The 15,789-nt window shown below is 36.1% G+C and overlaps 1 protein-coding gene across 3 annotated transcripts; it reads left to right on the top strand.

Annotated features, from left to right (window-relative positions):
- The first annotated feature begins 445 nt into the window (after positions 1 to 445).
- LOC117123571 lies at positions 446 to 13,868 on the top strand. 3 transcript variants are annotated; one of them, XM_033269550.1, is made up of 13 exons: positions 446 to 528; positions 1,449 to 1,502; positions 1,959 to 2,097; positions 2,431 to 3,143; positions 3,689 to 3,764; positions 3,855 to 5,186; positions 5,765 to 5,848; positions 6,043 to 6,257; positions 8,005 to 8,139; positions 8,666 to 11,417; positions 11,771 to 11,824; positions 12,206 to 12,301; positions 13,026 to 13,868. In XM_033269550.1, the coding sequence occupies exons 2-13, from the start codon at positions 1,449 to 1,451 to the stop codon at positions 13,157 to 13,159; spliced, it is 5,784 nt and encodes a 1,927-aa protein (XP_033125441.1). In that variant the 5' UTR covers positions 446 to 528; the 3' UTR covers positions 13,160 to 13,868. The 3 variants fall into 3 exon arrangements, with proteins under 3 accessions (XP_033125441.1, XP_033125440.1, XP_033125442.1); XM_033269549.1 differs by having other exon boundaries at positions 476 to 571; XM_033269551.1 differs by lacking the exons at positions 446 to 528; positions 1,449 to 1,502 and adding an exon at positions 1,718 to 1,867.
- Positions 13,869 to 15,789: the final 1,921 nt, after the last annotated feature.

Here is a 15,789-nt window from a genome sequence, read left to right as displayed (position 1 = left end):
TCAGTTCAGAGCTAGCGTTGGGGTCATTCACACTTGTCGCTGATTGGTCAGAAATAAAAATCCGTTCGGATTCACGTTTCCAATGGCTTTCTGATCCATTGCTCCGAATCCGGAGTCCGGGGGAAAATCGGACTGTGTAGATGTGAACGCTTCTATTCTTTACCACTAAAGCCATTTCTCACGATTTTTTCTCCGGACTCCGGACCGGAATCCGGGCTTGATGTGAACGTAGCTTTACGGATCTTTTATCTTTTGGTGCTTTTTAGTTTTACCTTTCGGCCCTTTCATCATTACGTACGGTTCTTTTATCATTCGGTGCTTTCATGACCTTTGTCTTCGGGTCAAGTGGAAAAAATCAACGGCTGTGGGAACGAGCCTAGTGGAACTTGCGCGCTCCTTCTCTCTTCTCGTAATGTTAAAATGGCCGAATAGCAAATGCGCCGAACGGAAAAGAGCCACCAAAGGCAGTAACGGCGTTCCATATCTGGAGGATGGTGCGCGGCGACTAGCTTGTGGCGCGAAACAACTGTAGGAGGCTAGTTATAAAGAAAGTGCTTGCTAGGCCTGCGTGGTAGGTTTGTGCGTTTTCTAGATTTCTAAGTGAATAAAATTCATCTTGACCCAGCTTAGGATCGTGTGTTTGTATATTAATTCTGAAATATGAGGGGCCGTCTAGGAGGCCTAGGCTAGCCGGGTGGGTGGGTAGCCTAGCTAGGCTAGCCTGGGTGGGTAGCCTAGGCTAGGCTGTAGGAATGAAGTATTGATTGTATTGTAGGCCTAGCCTGGCCAAGAGTAGGCCTAGGGCCTAGCCTATATAAAGAGGCCTAGCAATTTGCACTCTTTCTAACAGCACTACACAAATTCGAAATGAAAATACAGAAAAGCGTTCCAAATAGGCTTAGGAATAGGAGATTGATAAATGTATCACAATAGGCAGATGTCACAATCGCAAAGTATATAAACAGATTTAACACAGAAAAAATTATTATCACTCCTGTCTGCGTCAAAAATTTGGGAGATATTGATGCCGGATGATTTATTTCAACAGCTTAAAAAACAATTCAATTTCGTGACTGGAAATACATTTTTTTTTTAAACAATAAAATTAAACCAGTTTTACAATTTCCAATATTCTTGCCAAATAAAAACAGTCCTTCATCAATAAAAAAGGAAAACTATATTGAAATGAAGGTGATGGAGCATGATAATTAAGTTAGAGGAGCTTATGAGCCGATTTAGAACTACTTTAATGCATAATTATTTTTGCTTCAATCTTTTCCTGTATGGGAAGAGGGAAAATTGGGGAGTAATTTTTTTGGGGGGGCATGGTCGCTGTGCATCCCCCAGTTATATGCCACTGCATCTGATATTGTTTTCTATATTTATGGAATCATATCAAGGATACATGAACATATTGACATATCATTAATATATCTTGTGTCTTATAGATGGCATCCGGACTAAAAAGAAAGATAAAAGAAGAAAAAGAGGACGTTGACACGGTAGGATTTTAGTTTCACTATTACATACCTTTGAGGTTAGGACGATGTCATCTGAAACTTAATTTGGCTGTTATAAGTATATACAATATATTATTACGCATATATCAATATACTGTATTACTTCCCATGTTACATGTATTAATATATTTACTTGTAAATTAGTATACAGTATTATTTCTCATATATTATATAATGTTATTATTACTCGTATGTATGCAAAGAGCCATGGAGAATGGGAACATCTGAAAGGCAGCCAATGTTACAGAAATAGCGCATGCTTGACCTGATGATGATATCATAAAGTCAAACACAGTATATGTAGCCTGTTTGCCTCAAAATATCATGCGTTTTCAACCATACAAACTGTAAGTCAAAATCAGATAATTGTAAGTACAGTATTTTGTAATTGATCAGTTTATTTTATTACTGTGCAAGGTCTTTACTTGTCTATTACAGCAATGGATTGAAGAAACGATGCGACCAGCCGGGTGGAGCATTAACAATTGGTATACAGGGAAGGTGGTATGTAACAATGATGATCTTGTAACCATCAAGTATGAGGATGGTATAATTTACACAGCGCTACCTACAATTGGTAAGCAGTGTTCATATTTTAATAAATACAATATACAGTGCTGCACATGTCGCTCGTGTCTTTGGGCAAGGCACTTATCTACGTTTGTTTCTCTCTACCCAGGAGTATAAGTGGGTACCTGGTAGTATTTTGTGGCATTGAATGTACTATTAGCGTGCGCTAAACAAGTAGCACACTACTAGGTGTACTCTCCCCACGGATTAGAGAAAGTTGCACTTTGTGTTGGTTTGCCATTGTATGTTATCCAGTGACCAGGGGTAATAACGCTCAGCGCCTTTGAGCATTTGTTGGAATTGGCACTATATGAATATTTGGGTATCATTTTTATTATAGAGGAAGTCAGTGAAGATGATGTTGATAGATTAAAAGAGGATGACAAGGATGGAAGTGCAGACCATGATGATGGTTTTGTATTTGAGAAAAAGTACATAGTTCATACAGACAGTAAAGACAATAGAAGAGCAGATGGTAACTACGATGATAATATTCAACACCAAGATAACATAACTACAGACATTGAGGGTGAACCACAGGGAAGTGAATATGTTTTTCCAGAAAGTGAAGATATATCAGGAGATATTACTTTGCATAAACACCCTCATCTTTTCCCTAAGGACTCCCTAGGAGAAAATTCATTTCATCAGGAAGAGGGAGGCCTAAATTCAAAGCCTGTTGAAGGTATTACTGTCATGCAAAAAAATAATACTAAATATGCAAGATGTTGGGATCAGATTCATTATTGTATGTTCTGTAACAAACTGCGAACAAAGCTGCCACGACATCTCGCCGTTTCTCACAAAGACGAAGAAGCAGTGGCTGAATGGTTAAAAGAAAGACGGAAAACAAAAAAATTTACAAAACTGAAAATAATGCGGAATATAGGGAATCATTTACACAACTCACATGTGCAGAGAAGTGGTGAAGGTGCTCTGCTGGTTGTAAACAGACCGGATTCTAAAGCTAACCCTTTAGACTATGTTCCTTGCGCAAGATGCTACGGATACTTTACCAAAAAGGAAATCGGGAAGCACAGATGCGCAGTAGAGGTAGGTACTGTACAAACCATGTAACAATGCAAATGCAGTATAACACACTGCCCTGTGATTGGATGTTTGAATGCACTGTTAATAAGCATTCGTATCTTTCAATTTATTCATCACAATGATCAATTTAGGAGTACTTTCATATTTTAAGAATTATTTCTACTGTGTATTAGTTATTCATGTTCAAACTTTCGAAATGATCTTTTTTTTACGCTTATTTCTAATGTACAGTTTAATTCCTCGAAAGGGCCTTTCTGTTTTGATATCCAGTGTACATTTTATCATCAAATTTTATGATGATAATCACTTTTGTTATTCTTATTAAGTTCCATATGAATACTTAAAAGAAGCAAATATAGTATGTCACACACTGCTTTGTGATTAAACTCTTGAATGCTCTGTTAATAATCACTCATATCTTTCACATTATTCATCCATGATATTATATTTAGCATGATTGATACACTTTGAATATATTTCATCTTTTTCAGTTTGCCATTTTCCACAAGAATAATTGGTAGCTAATTATTCTGTTATTTTATTTGCAGAAGACAGAAGTATCATCTATCAATAATTTTATAAATACTGAAAAAGAGGATGTCATCACAGTGCTACCTATGTTTGGTAAGTAGCATTATGTATAACATTCCCTTCTAAAATTTTATAATTATGTAGTGCTTTAATTTAATTGCCTTGTAATCTTTTGCTCCAAAGGAAAAGACTATGAAGATAAAGCCAACAGTCAAAAAGAGGATGAAAATGATGCAAATGTGGAGAGTGATGTCGATGATCATGGTGTATCTAAGGAAGAGTACAAAGTTGCTACTGACAATGACAATGATGATGCAGGAGCAACTAGTGATGAAAATACTCAACACCAAGATAAGGATCCCATAACTACAGACAACAATTGTGCTGAAAATAGAAGCACTTATTGTGAACATGTTGTTTCTGAAGGTCAAAAGTCAACAAGCAACATTTCCACTCAGACATATCCTCATCAGTTCCCTAAGGAGTCAACAGCAGAATGTTCATTTCATCAGGAGCAAGGTGTCAGATCCAAGCCTGTTGAAGGAATTACTGTTATGAAAACAAATAATTCTAAATCCGGACGACGTTTTGACAAAGTCTATTATTGTATGTTCTGTAAAATTCCACAAAAAAAACTTACACGACATTTTATTCACCGTCACAAAGATGAGGAAGCAGTGTCAGATTGGTTGACGGAAAAAAATAAGCAGATTAGATTATCAAAATTGACCAAAATGAGAAATTTAGGGAATCATTTACACAACTCAGAGGTGATAAGAAATGGTAAAGGTGCTCTACTGGTCGTGCACAGACCAACGGGTGAAGCGAATGCTCTGGATTACGTGCCTTGTAAAAGTTGTTATGGATATTTAGGCAAACGAGATATTTGGAAGCACAGGTGCCCTGTGCTGCAGGTTGATACAAAGCAAACGAGAAATAAGCGAGTTCGTGAGGGAATGATGCTTTTGTCGTCTCCGAATGAAATGAGGTGTAGTCTGACGAAAGTTTTAGAGGGAATGAATTTTGATGAGGTTCGAAAAGTTATAAGAGGAGATGATTTGCTGCTTCAGCTGGGTGATAAACTCTGCTCAAATCACAGGCCTGAACAAGATAACTTTGAGACGACAAGAAATAAGCTTAGGGAGGTTGGCCGTCTTGTGATAGCTTTCAGGAAAGTAAGTAAAGCTGGCAGTGCAAGTCTGAGCACTTTAATTGATCCTGAAAATTTCACCGACGTGGTCACCGCAGCAAAGTCGATTGCTGGATATGCAGAGGACACTCAGATTTACAGTAGACCCAGCTTAGCACTTAAGTTAGGGGGCACATTGAAAATGTGTTGTCTTATACAAAAGGGAAATGCTATCATAAATGGAGATAAATATTTAGAGGAGAAGTGCCAAGAATCACAAGAACTTTACACTCATAGATGGGCAGAGGAGGTATCTAATCAAGCCCTTTACACACTTCATAAAAGAAGAAGAAACAATCCCAAAATGAGACTCATCAGTGAATTAGGTTCGTAGAAAGATTTCCAACTAATTTTAGAACATGTTTTTATCACGGTTCAGAACTTGTCAGAATAATTAGGTGTACTAAATTTGGATGAATGTTGCCTACACTGGTGGGGTACCATGTCTCCTGGAAATCGCGGGAGCCTCCCGGAAATCGGGGCAGACTCCCGCAAGCAACCAAGAGTACTCTGGAAATTGACCCATCTCCGCAAATTCTTTTTCAGACCTTATTTTTTCTGTGGTGATGGTTATCTCTATGTGCAGCAAAATAAAATTAAATGTGTTGTTAAGAAAGCTCATTAACCAGATCACTGACTGATTCATTTCCTGGATGTGATATAGACCCTCCATCTGTAAAAGTCCCTTCCTCACCCACCCCCCTCCCCTTTTTGACCCACCACCACTGATCTCCAGGAAATGACTTCTTCCAACTTGGGACCCCTGACACTGCATTTAAGAATTTTAACATTCTAGTGGATTCCTAGCTTTTTTTGTGTGTGTATTTTTATACAATCATGAATAACTAATTGAATAAATAAATTAATGAATGGTTAAATTAAGGAATTAATTTAATATTTTCAGAGGTTGATGGATTACAGAACACAGATGAACCGCAGAAGATAGATGCGGGAAAGCGTAGGAAAAAACAGCGGTTAAATATGTCAAGTAAGTTAATACTGTATATCCCAAATGACATCAATTAAATATTTTTTAGTTTCCTAATGTGATGATAAAGCATCCAAGTTTCATTCTTATCAATTGTAGCTTATGATATAATATCAAGTTAAATGAAGTTATTTGATTAATTTGTAATATGTTTTGATTTTTGTCTGCATATTTTTTATTTTTTTTATTTTTAGAAACTAAGACAAAAATAGTAATTAAGAGAAAGTGGAGTAATGCAGAAAGAGTAGCAGTAATGAAACATTTAAAGAAGAATATTTTAATGGGGAGAATCCCAGGCAAAGCAGAAATTGAAAAGTGCCAGAAAAAAGAAAAATGTCTGCAAACAAGATCATGGAGAAACATAAAGGATTATTGCAGAAATAAAATCACAATTTCAACAGCTTGCAAGGTAAAGATAGTCAACAAATATAATTTACTTTATTTGGCTATGTTCAGACACAACAAGTTACGCTAGCGTAACGTTAATGGTGTGAACTAGTTTGCAGCGTTGTGAATGCCACTTAATCACTAGCGTACATTAATTCACCAACAGACCACAGATTAGTGTAGCATAGCTACTGTGTTACGAGTTATGCATCAATGATTTTGAACTCGGCCAGGAGTTGACCAATCACAATACGCCTAGATGTAAACAGGAAATAAAATATGTGATTGCAAATACAAATATTTTTTGTAAATATGCTAGCGTTAAGTTAATCACCCAGTCTGGACATCTCGTTAGTTACGCCATTTATTAACTTACGCCCGGTGTTGGATATGCCTATGGTATCCCTCAGGTCTGAATGTAGCCATTTATTTTATATATTTAACATTGATTCATATAGTACTGAAGTAAATTTTAAGAAGTTGAGAACTCTGAAACAAACACCTGGTAAAGTTTATATGCTATTACGCAATGATTGTTACATCTTAATTGTTTACATGTGGCAAATGCTTGTTACTTTTTATTTTATTCTGTTAACTTTACACAGTGGCTGAAAGGATATGAAGGTAAGCATAGTATCACAACATTTTGCTGTGAACTCCAATGATTTAGCATTTTAAAATTTTGATTCTTGTAATTGTTAACGAGGTCCAGCACGCACTTGGCACAATCGATGTCAGGTTATTTTTGAGTGCGCTCACTTTGGGTTGTTCAAGTCGAGTGACATACCAGTGTTGACCCACCATTGTGACCTATTCTATGTAAAAATGTTGACCAATCTGAAAACAGTGCTTTGCTAGTCAATGCCTGCTAGCATGATCAATACACAGTTAAACTTGCCTAAGTCACCTTTGCCTAACTCAAATAATTTTTAAATCGATCTTATTTTACCTGCCAAATTTTTAGGCTTGTTGGTATGCTGTTGCTTCCCAGCAGCAGATAATCAAAGGTCATGGCCCAGGGAGCTCTGGTGAAATTTGTTGAACTTTACTTTGTCTAACTATGCTATATAATTGATACTATATTAAATGTCCATTTTACGAACGTCAATTTTACAAATGATCTTTGCCCCCGATGACGTCATCATAAACCAATTGCGCATGTTTTAGAAATGATAATGTATAATTTTTTCTTAATAAATTCAAGTTTGTTGTATTTATTTATTAATAGTTCGAAATTTCTGGTATAATAATCACTATGTAGTTGACATAACCAGTACAACAAACTACAAACGTAAGTGTCTTCGGATTGAGCGCACATGTTTATGATGATGAACGAGAGTGTTGGGGTCAGAAACTTATTGACATCGTGAATTCTAGATATGATCGCGAAATGCATGTAAACAACACATTTCGGACAACTAGAAAGAACAGGATAGAAAGGTCCATAAAACATACAAATGTTTAAATAAGAGTTAAAATAATATTTTGTTAAGTGGAAGAATGCCAGCGATTAAAATAATTTGGTTTTTATCAAGACAAATTCAGCTAGGCTCGGTAGACCACACTGCTGCACTGTCGGTTCGTGCTAGGCCTGGCCGTTGTAAGCCTATCAGCGCTCAATTGCAGGGGATAGCTAGGCCTATAGTAGGTGTTGGAAACTGACATCTGATTTAGTTTACAATTTTTGTAAATTTACGAACATCCCTCGGTACCAAGGAGTACGTAAAATGGACATCTTACTGTATTATTATTTATGTGTTTGTTTACAGGTATGTAAAGAAGCAAACGTTGACAAAGGTAAAGAAAGTAATCCTGCATATGTAAATCAGGAAAAGAATGCCAGGGAAGAACATTATGATAATTGCAAGGAACAAGACAAAAGTGATGCAGCAGTCACTATGCAGGTAAATTGCAATATTTGTACCCTGATATTTCTGTGTTGATAAACAGCATAAAGTCAAAGGGTTAGAGGGACTTTTCTCTGTCAAAAAAACATGGACCAGTAGTTAAAAATTAATCACTAAGGAGCTTTCGATTTGTGCGACGATGCGGCGCTAGAACGGAATCACTCATGCATGACAGTCCTACCTGGCGTTTTACGTTCTCTGCATATGTAGATTTGACCAAGTTGCGTTCCAGAATCTACTCGACGAGGTGACTTTAACGTTCTCGCATGCGCAGATAACTTTTATTGATGCCATTATGTTCTACGTCCTACCGTCGTTGTGCAATCGAAAGCACCCAACTATCAAGTCTACGCTTTACCATTTATGTTATATTCTAAAAAAAAAGAAGAAAAACCTGTTAAAAAAAGTTGATGTTTTGCACTATTAAGTCTTTGTTTTCTGATCCAGTAATAACTTGCAACTCAAAATACCATCGATTTTAAGATTGGTCAGTGCAAACTTTTATTAATTATATTTTTATTAGGAAGTAGAAGAGAGCTCTGAAGAATCACAGGCAATGAAACTACTGAATAGGATAGCAGAACCAGAGCAACCAAGTGATGTTATGAAATCACACAACCAAAATTCAGATTCTCAGTCAACTGTTAGTGAGGTCTTTCCTTACTTGCCTGTGACAACATCCAACAACAATTGCCCACCAGAGGCAATGGAAGAACTGATTAAAGTAGAGAAGCCAGAGCAACCAAGTAATGTTATAAGATCAGTCAATTGTAATTCAGATTCTAAGTCAGTTGTAAGTGAGGTCTTTCCTCCTTTGCCCATCACATCATCCAACAACGATTGCCCATCAGAGGCAATGGAATTACTAATTAACATAGAGAAACCAGAGCAACCACCAAGTGATGTTATGAGATCAGTCAATTGCAATTCAGATTCTGAGTCAGTTGTAAGTGAGGTCTTTCCTAATTTGTCCATGACATTATCCAACAATGATTGCCCACTCGAGGCAATAGAAGTACTGAATAACATAGAGGAACCAGAGCAACTAAATGAAGTTAGGAGATCAGACAATTGCAATTCAAATTCTGAGTCAGTTGTAAGTGAGATCTTTCCTCATTTGCCCATGACATCATCCAAGAATGATTGCCCACCAGAGGCAATGAAAGTACTAAATGACATAGAGGAACCAAAGCAACTAAATGATGTTATTAGATCAGACAATTGCAATTCAGATTCTGAGTCAGTTGTAAGTGAGATCTTTCCTCATTTGCCCATGACATCATCCAACAATGATTGCCCACCAGAGGCAATGAAAGTACTGAATAACATAGAGGAACCAAAGCAACTAAATGATGTTATGAGATCAGACAATTGCAATTCAGATTCTGAGTCAGTTGTGAGTGAGGTCTTTCCTCATTTGCCCATGACATCATCCAAGAATGATTGCCCACCAGAGGCAATGAAAGTACTGAATGACATAGAGGAAACAAAGCAACTAAATGATGTTATGAGATCAGACAATTGCAATTCAGATTCTGAGTCAGTTGTAAGTGAGGTCTTTCCTCATTTGCTCATGACATCATCCAACAATGATTGCCCACCAGAGGCAATGAAAGTACTGGATAACATAGAGGAACCAGAGCAACTAAATGGGGTTAGATCAGGCAATTGTAATTCAATTGTAGGTGAAGACATTCTTTCCACAAAGAAAACATCATCCAAAAGACCTTTTAGGTATTGTGTGTTTTGTAACAAATACCAATCAAAATTGTCTAGACATATTAGCGTAAGCCACCAAAGTATTGAGCGTGTACGATTGGCATTACAACTGCCAAAAGAAGACAGAATTGCTGTATTTGAACTGTTCAAAAGAGAAGGAATTCTGAAGGTAAATAGCATGCAAGCAACACTAGGTGCACCAAGACATGAAAGGGAGAGGACTCCAAAATGTAAGAAGAGTTTGGAGTCGGTAAAGTGTCCCGGATGCCTAGCAGTTCTGTCTAAACAGTGTTTTAAGCGCCACATTCGGAATTGGTGTTCTTCAAAAATTCAAAGGTACAAAAAGGCTTTAAGTTTGCATAAGACCTTGTTGAGCTATAAGGACGAACATGAGCAACGAGGTGATGTTATGAAATCAAAGTCAGCTGTAAGTGAGGTCTTTCCTCATTTACCCATGACATCATCCAACAACGAATTCCCACCAGAGGCAATACATTTGCTGAATAACATAGAGGAACCAGAGCAACTAAATGGGATTCGATCAGGCAGTTGTAATTCAATTGTAGGTGAAGGCATTCATTCCACAAAGAAAACATCCAAAAAACCTCTTAGGTATTGTGTGTTTTGCAACAAATACCAATCAAAATTGTCTAGACATATTAGCGTAAGCCACCAAAGTATTGAGCGTGTGCGGTTGGCATTACAACTGCCAAAAGAAGACAGAATTGCTGTATTTGAACTGTTCAAAAGAGAAGGAATTCTGAAGGTGAATAGCATGCGAGCAATACTAGGTGCACCAAGATGTGAAAGGGAGAGGACTCCAAAATGTAAGAAGAGTTTGGAGTCTGTAAAGTGTCCAGGATGCCAAGCAGTTCTGTCTAAACGGACTTTTAACCGCCACATGCGGGATAGGTGTTCTTCAAAAGTTCAAGGGTACAAAAATGCTTTAAGTTTCCAATCGACCTTGTTGAGCTATAAGGATGAGTATGGGCAAGAATTTGTTGATAACATTCTTTCCCGATTTAATGCAGACAACAGAACAGATAGACTATGTGTTATTGACCCCATGTTGGTGGAAATTGGAAGGAGATTATGGGGGAAACAAAAACGAAACAATGACAATGAATTAAATGCATGTGAATCTGTGATAGCAGATATGCGCCAGTTAGCATCCCTATACATTTTCTTTAAAGATTCAGAAAAAAGTCTGGGAGAACTGACAGTAATGAAAGGAAATATTAGTGACATGTTGCGAAGCGGTAACTTCCAACATTTAGAGAATGCAGTGAGAAATTATGCAAGAAATAATACAAAATCCCAGTCGGCAGGATTGAAACAAGTACTCTATGACTTGCTAAAATTTGCCAGTAAAATTGTGAAGGCAATTTACCTATTAGAGGATGAAGACTCCCTTGCTGCTGAAGTTGATAAATTTGTTGCTGATCTTGAAATAAACAAAGACATTGTGTTTGGATATGCTTTGGCAAACAAGCAAACCAAAGATGTGCTAAGAATACCCAAATCTTCTTCTTTAGGTCAACACACTGACGTTAAAAGTAAGCAAAATATTTTAATTTCAAGTCTTAGTTGAAGCCAATATCTTTCAATTCTGTCTGTTGGTCATTATTTTGTTGAACATTTTAGAATATGTGACATTTCCACAAACAGCCTTTTAGTTAATTGCATTGAGTAGTGTTATAAAACTGTTGCATGTTAGTGTATCATATTTAATTTGTTGTATTTATTTGTAATGTTTAGTTGCAGATTACAGGTTATTCCGTCTTGTGTATGTGTTAACATATGCAGAAATTAACATTTAGTAAAAAGTACAGTGTTATTGTTTACTGGTGATTAATTTACATTTGTACAAATTCAATGACATATATTTCTGTAATGCAACTTTTTTCAGCCTGTACAGTAAACAAGGAAACTGAAGTTGTGATAGAAATACCCAGTTCTTCAGGTAAAGATAAATGATTTTTGAGAATTTGGTTAGTCTGGCTTGGGAAATTTTTTTTTTTTTTTTTTTTTTGGTTGGAGGTTGGGGTGGGAGTGGTTGTTTTATATAGGTTTAACTAAAAATAGTTTTCCCTAAGTATTTATAACACTTATTAGAATTCAAACAATTATGACTTAGTCAATACATTTATTTTGTATTGTATTATGTGTGGGTGTGGATAATAACTAAATATTGCAATGTTACTGATGATCACTTTCTTTTTGTACAATAAAACATATACTAGGAAAGTATAATACATACTCCAAGTATTGAAATACACGCCATCGTGTTGGGATTCATATACATAAACATATACTATTTCTATACTTTTTTTTTAAATATTAGGCCGCAAGTATTCAAAATGGAATAAGTGTGAAGAAGATGTAGTTTTAAAGTACTTTTCAGCTTACCTGACGGGAGAAGCTGACAAGAAAATTCCAGGTTTGGAATAGTCATTTATAATACCTGAAAATGTATATGCTTCAAGAATACAATGATCCTTTAAAGCCAGTACAAATGACTATTCTAAGATATTGAAGACAGCTTGAAGAAAAAGCCCCCAGTTTTTAAATTTCTATCTCCTGATTATTTTTTTTTCAAATACTGTTCAATGTGATTGAATTTTAATTTGATTACAGTAGCATTCATAAATTTACTAAAATAGAATTACAGTACAACAAAATGTTTACAATCTTTATTTTGCAAATCTTTTGTAAGAATTTGCTTTACTGTTTAAAGATCAAAATCTATAGCTCCAGTGGTATATCTAGAGGAGACTTACTGTACCGCAGGCTCTCCACAAAAAATCATATTCATGTAGTTAAAGATCGCCTAATTTTGGGAGGTAGTCCTCCCTCTTGAACTTGGCACCGCCNNCACTCCCCCCCCCCCCCATAATCAATCCCCAAATTTGACCTTTACATTTGTTGCAGCACACAGAATTATGTAACTGTATACAGTATTTATCTTTACTTAGTTTAACTATAGTAATTTTTATTTTCTGATTTTCATTTCTTTTCTTGTTCATGTGATCCATTAGTGAGATCTGTGCTGAGTCACTGAAAGTGCTATTATGTTAAAAAGGCCGAATAAATAAAATAAAGTGGCTCAGTCACACTCGTACATACAGATAACAGTACAACATACTTTTGTTTTGAATTTGCAGGGATGAAAGACATTGAGCAGTTTTTAGAGAGCCAGCCACACTTCAGACATGATGTTCGTACTGTGCACACAAAGGTGATGAATGCGGTTTACAAACAGGAAAGAATGATAAAAGCAGGCATTAGCAAGAAATGACAAAAAGCACACAAATTTCTGATTTCACAAAGTGCACAAACCCATGTAAATTGTACTCTATTTACTGAAGACACACCACTATTCTCATACATTTTTGTTGCATGGTACAGGTGGCTGGAGAGCAGGGGTTTTCGTCAGGCCAATCCCCTTTGCCACCTATCTCACCTAATAATGGAAATAATTTATTTTTGTTATATATTCTTGGTAAAATATAAGGTCATCAGCGAAGTATCGCAGTCATATGATGAAATTCGCCAAACTAAAGATTATAATTTTAATTAAAAGTAGTGAGCCCCACAATAATGTCTTCCCCACACACCCCGTCCCCAACATATTTTGAAAGAAAGTTTTATCAATGCGTTTGTGATAGGGGGTGCTTTCACAAGTTGGTATATGTGCTAAAACAGCTTAAATTGCCCAGGTTCCGAAGAAACCAGAAGTCAGAACCCTAGATCCCATTGGTTCCCACCAAAAATTGTCAGACTTTGCTTCACCCTACCCCTTCCCCACAATTGGGTGGGGAAGGGGTGGAAAAACAATTCTTGATGGAATTCAGCTTTGTTCTACACTTATAGGAGATTTAATGTTAGAAACCAACACATTAAATAATGTTATCCTAAACATTTTGTAGTTTGCAGTTGTTGTTATATTTGTAACCTTTGTTATTTTTTCTTGAATAAAACAATAACGCTGTTAAAGTCAGTCAAAGCACTATCGTGATTCTGTCTTTTAATACACAAATACACCTCTGTTGTTCAGTTAGTGGGTTTCTGGTTTTATTTCCAAAGAATTGCTTTGAATTTCTTCACCAGTGGCAGATCCAGGAATTCAAAATAAAGGGGGCCCATGGAGGGTGTGCCACAGAAGGATGGTCAATACCACCTTGGCTCCAGCATGGTTGGGGCAGAGATTCAATTTGAATATAATTTTCTTTTCTCCCTATTTTTAATGATTGTGAACAATTTAGGGGAGCCTGGGCCGTTGTATCCGCCACATCTCACATTGAGCAATTTGTAAAAGGATTTTGCCAAAACGATCTAGGCGGAGGAAAAAATAAGATGTTTCAACAGTGTAGTGATGAGATTGATAAATGCTTTAAATTTATATAATTAAGGAATTGTATATCTTATTTTTGGAGTTTTCAGGTGTGAGTGGAGGGCGTAATAAAAATAAGTATAAACTTCAATTTTTTTTAATGAGATTTACATTTTTCGTGGCAGCAACACATGAAATAATATTATACTAAACATACTAAACAACCTACAAAATGTTTAAGAGCAGCTTAGCTCAGTCGGCTAATCTGGTGGTAGCCACTGTGTGTGCGCTGAACCGTGAAGATCTCTAGGTCCCCGGTTAATTCCAATCGAGTCCTCTTGTGTTTTAGCTAGAGGGCTGAAATACAAGTTACAATAGCGCACCATCTTTCGGATGAGGCGTTTAAGCCGTTGGTCCCGTGTGCATTTATGGCCCATGTGCACGTTAAAAAATGCAGTACACTCTTCGGAAAAGAGTAGGGGATTGTCTCCTGGTGTACTGCCCAATCACCACCAAAAGGACCCCACTGGATTCTGGAAATAAGTCTTCTAGACTTTTGTGAGCTATCCTTGGTGTTTACACCGAATAACTCCAATCCAGCAGTGGATGCACTAAAATGCCAAAAATAAAATAAGATTTTGGTCGGAGAGTGATCTAAATAAGGCATAAAACAGTCTCGCCTTAACTACCAAACCCAGGATATTTTTGAAATGCAAATGTAATTATATCTTTTTTTGTAATTATTTACTTTTTTCTATTAATTCATTATGTTCTTTACCCGAAGATTGATGTAAATCAAAAACGGTACTGAAATATTTATTTTAACTATAGATTAATTTATAAGTAATTGCGTAATATTGAATTATAAAAATCTAAATAATCAGAATTATATTTAAATGCCCATTCTAAGTTGGATACATATTTGTTGTATGTTCTTATGTTTTTATATAATGTACTGTGGGCAGAAAAACGGAAATGAAATTCATCATCAAATTTAAAGAATCACAAAAGAAAAAAAAAAAAAAAAAAAACTCTGTGTTCATGTATCCTCCCTTTCCCGACAGCAGATTTTTGCTAAAGCGTGAAATTATTGTTCTGTGTTTGAATTTTTTATGTTAAAACATTGTTACACAGTAGAACCCATTCTTTGGGACACTTCTATTAAGGGGACACTTTTCGAGGGGAATACAGTATAGGCTATCGTTTAACACAACGGCCAACACCTGTTAAGGACACATTTTGAGTGATTCAAACCAGAATGTTTCCTCTCACTCTTTTAGAATGGGCATTGTCAATTTGATCATTAATGGGGATTTCTTGCTTTGTGTATTTTCATATTGGATTCTAATCTATACCGTACAGCCTAATCCGTGATTTCAAATTGTTTATTCTTAGTATTCTATATTGTGCATCCTATAGGTATCTCAATATTTTGTTTATGCTTGGTCAAAAAGATTGAACTCAAATCAAGAACAACAACATACACAGTTTTATAGTTTTAATTACATATTTTATTGATTTCATATCTAAACGAAATGTTTTTTATCATTACAATCATTATAAATTAACTCATTCTTAAGTCAAAATAAAATTAT

This window comes from Anneissia japonica, unplaced genomic scaffold (assembly GCF_011630105.1).
Source record: "Anneissia japonica isolate Jap-2015-1 unplaced genomic scaffold, ASM1163010v1 scaffold287714_len2871179_cov188, whole genome shotgun sequence".
In the NCBI taxonomy this organism is placed as follows: domain Eukaryota; kingdom Metazoa; phylum Echinodermata; class Crinoidea; order Comatulida; family Comatulidae; genus Anneissia; species Anneissia japonica.
Note: the sequence above shows the minus strand (reverse complement) of the source record. Positions and strands in the feature narration are given on the sequence as shown.

Coding starts and splice junctions, on each gene's coding strand:
- LOC117123571 (XM_033269550.1), top strand. CDS start 1,449: ATGGCATCCGGACTAAAAAGAAAGATAAAAGAAGAAAAAGAGGACGTT. Junction 3,144..3,688: donor AGCACAGATGCGCAGTAGAG/GTAGGTACTGTA, acceptor TTTTATTTGCAG/AAGACAGAAGTATCATCTAT. Junction 5,849..6,042: donor ACAGCGGTTAAATATGTCAA/GTAAGTTAATAC, acceptor TTTTATTTTTAG/AAACTAAGACAAAAATAGTA.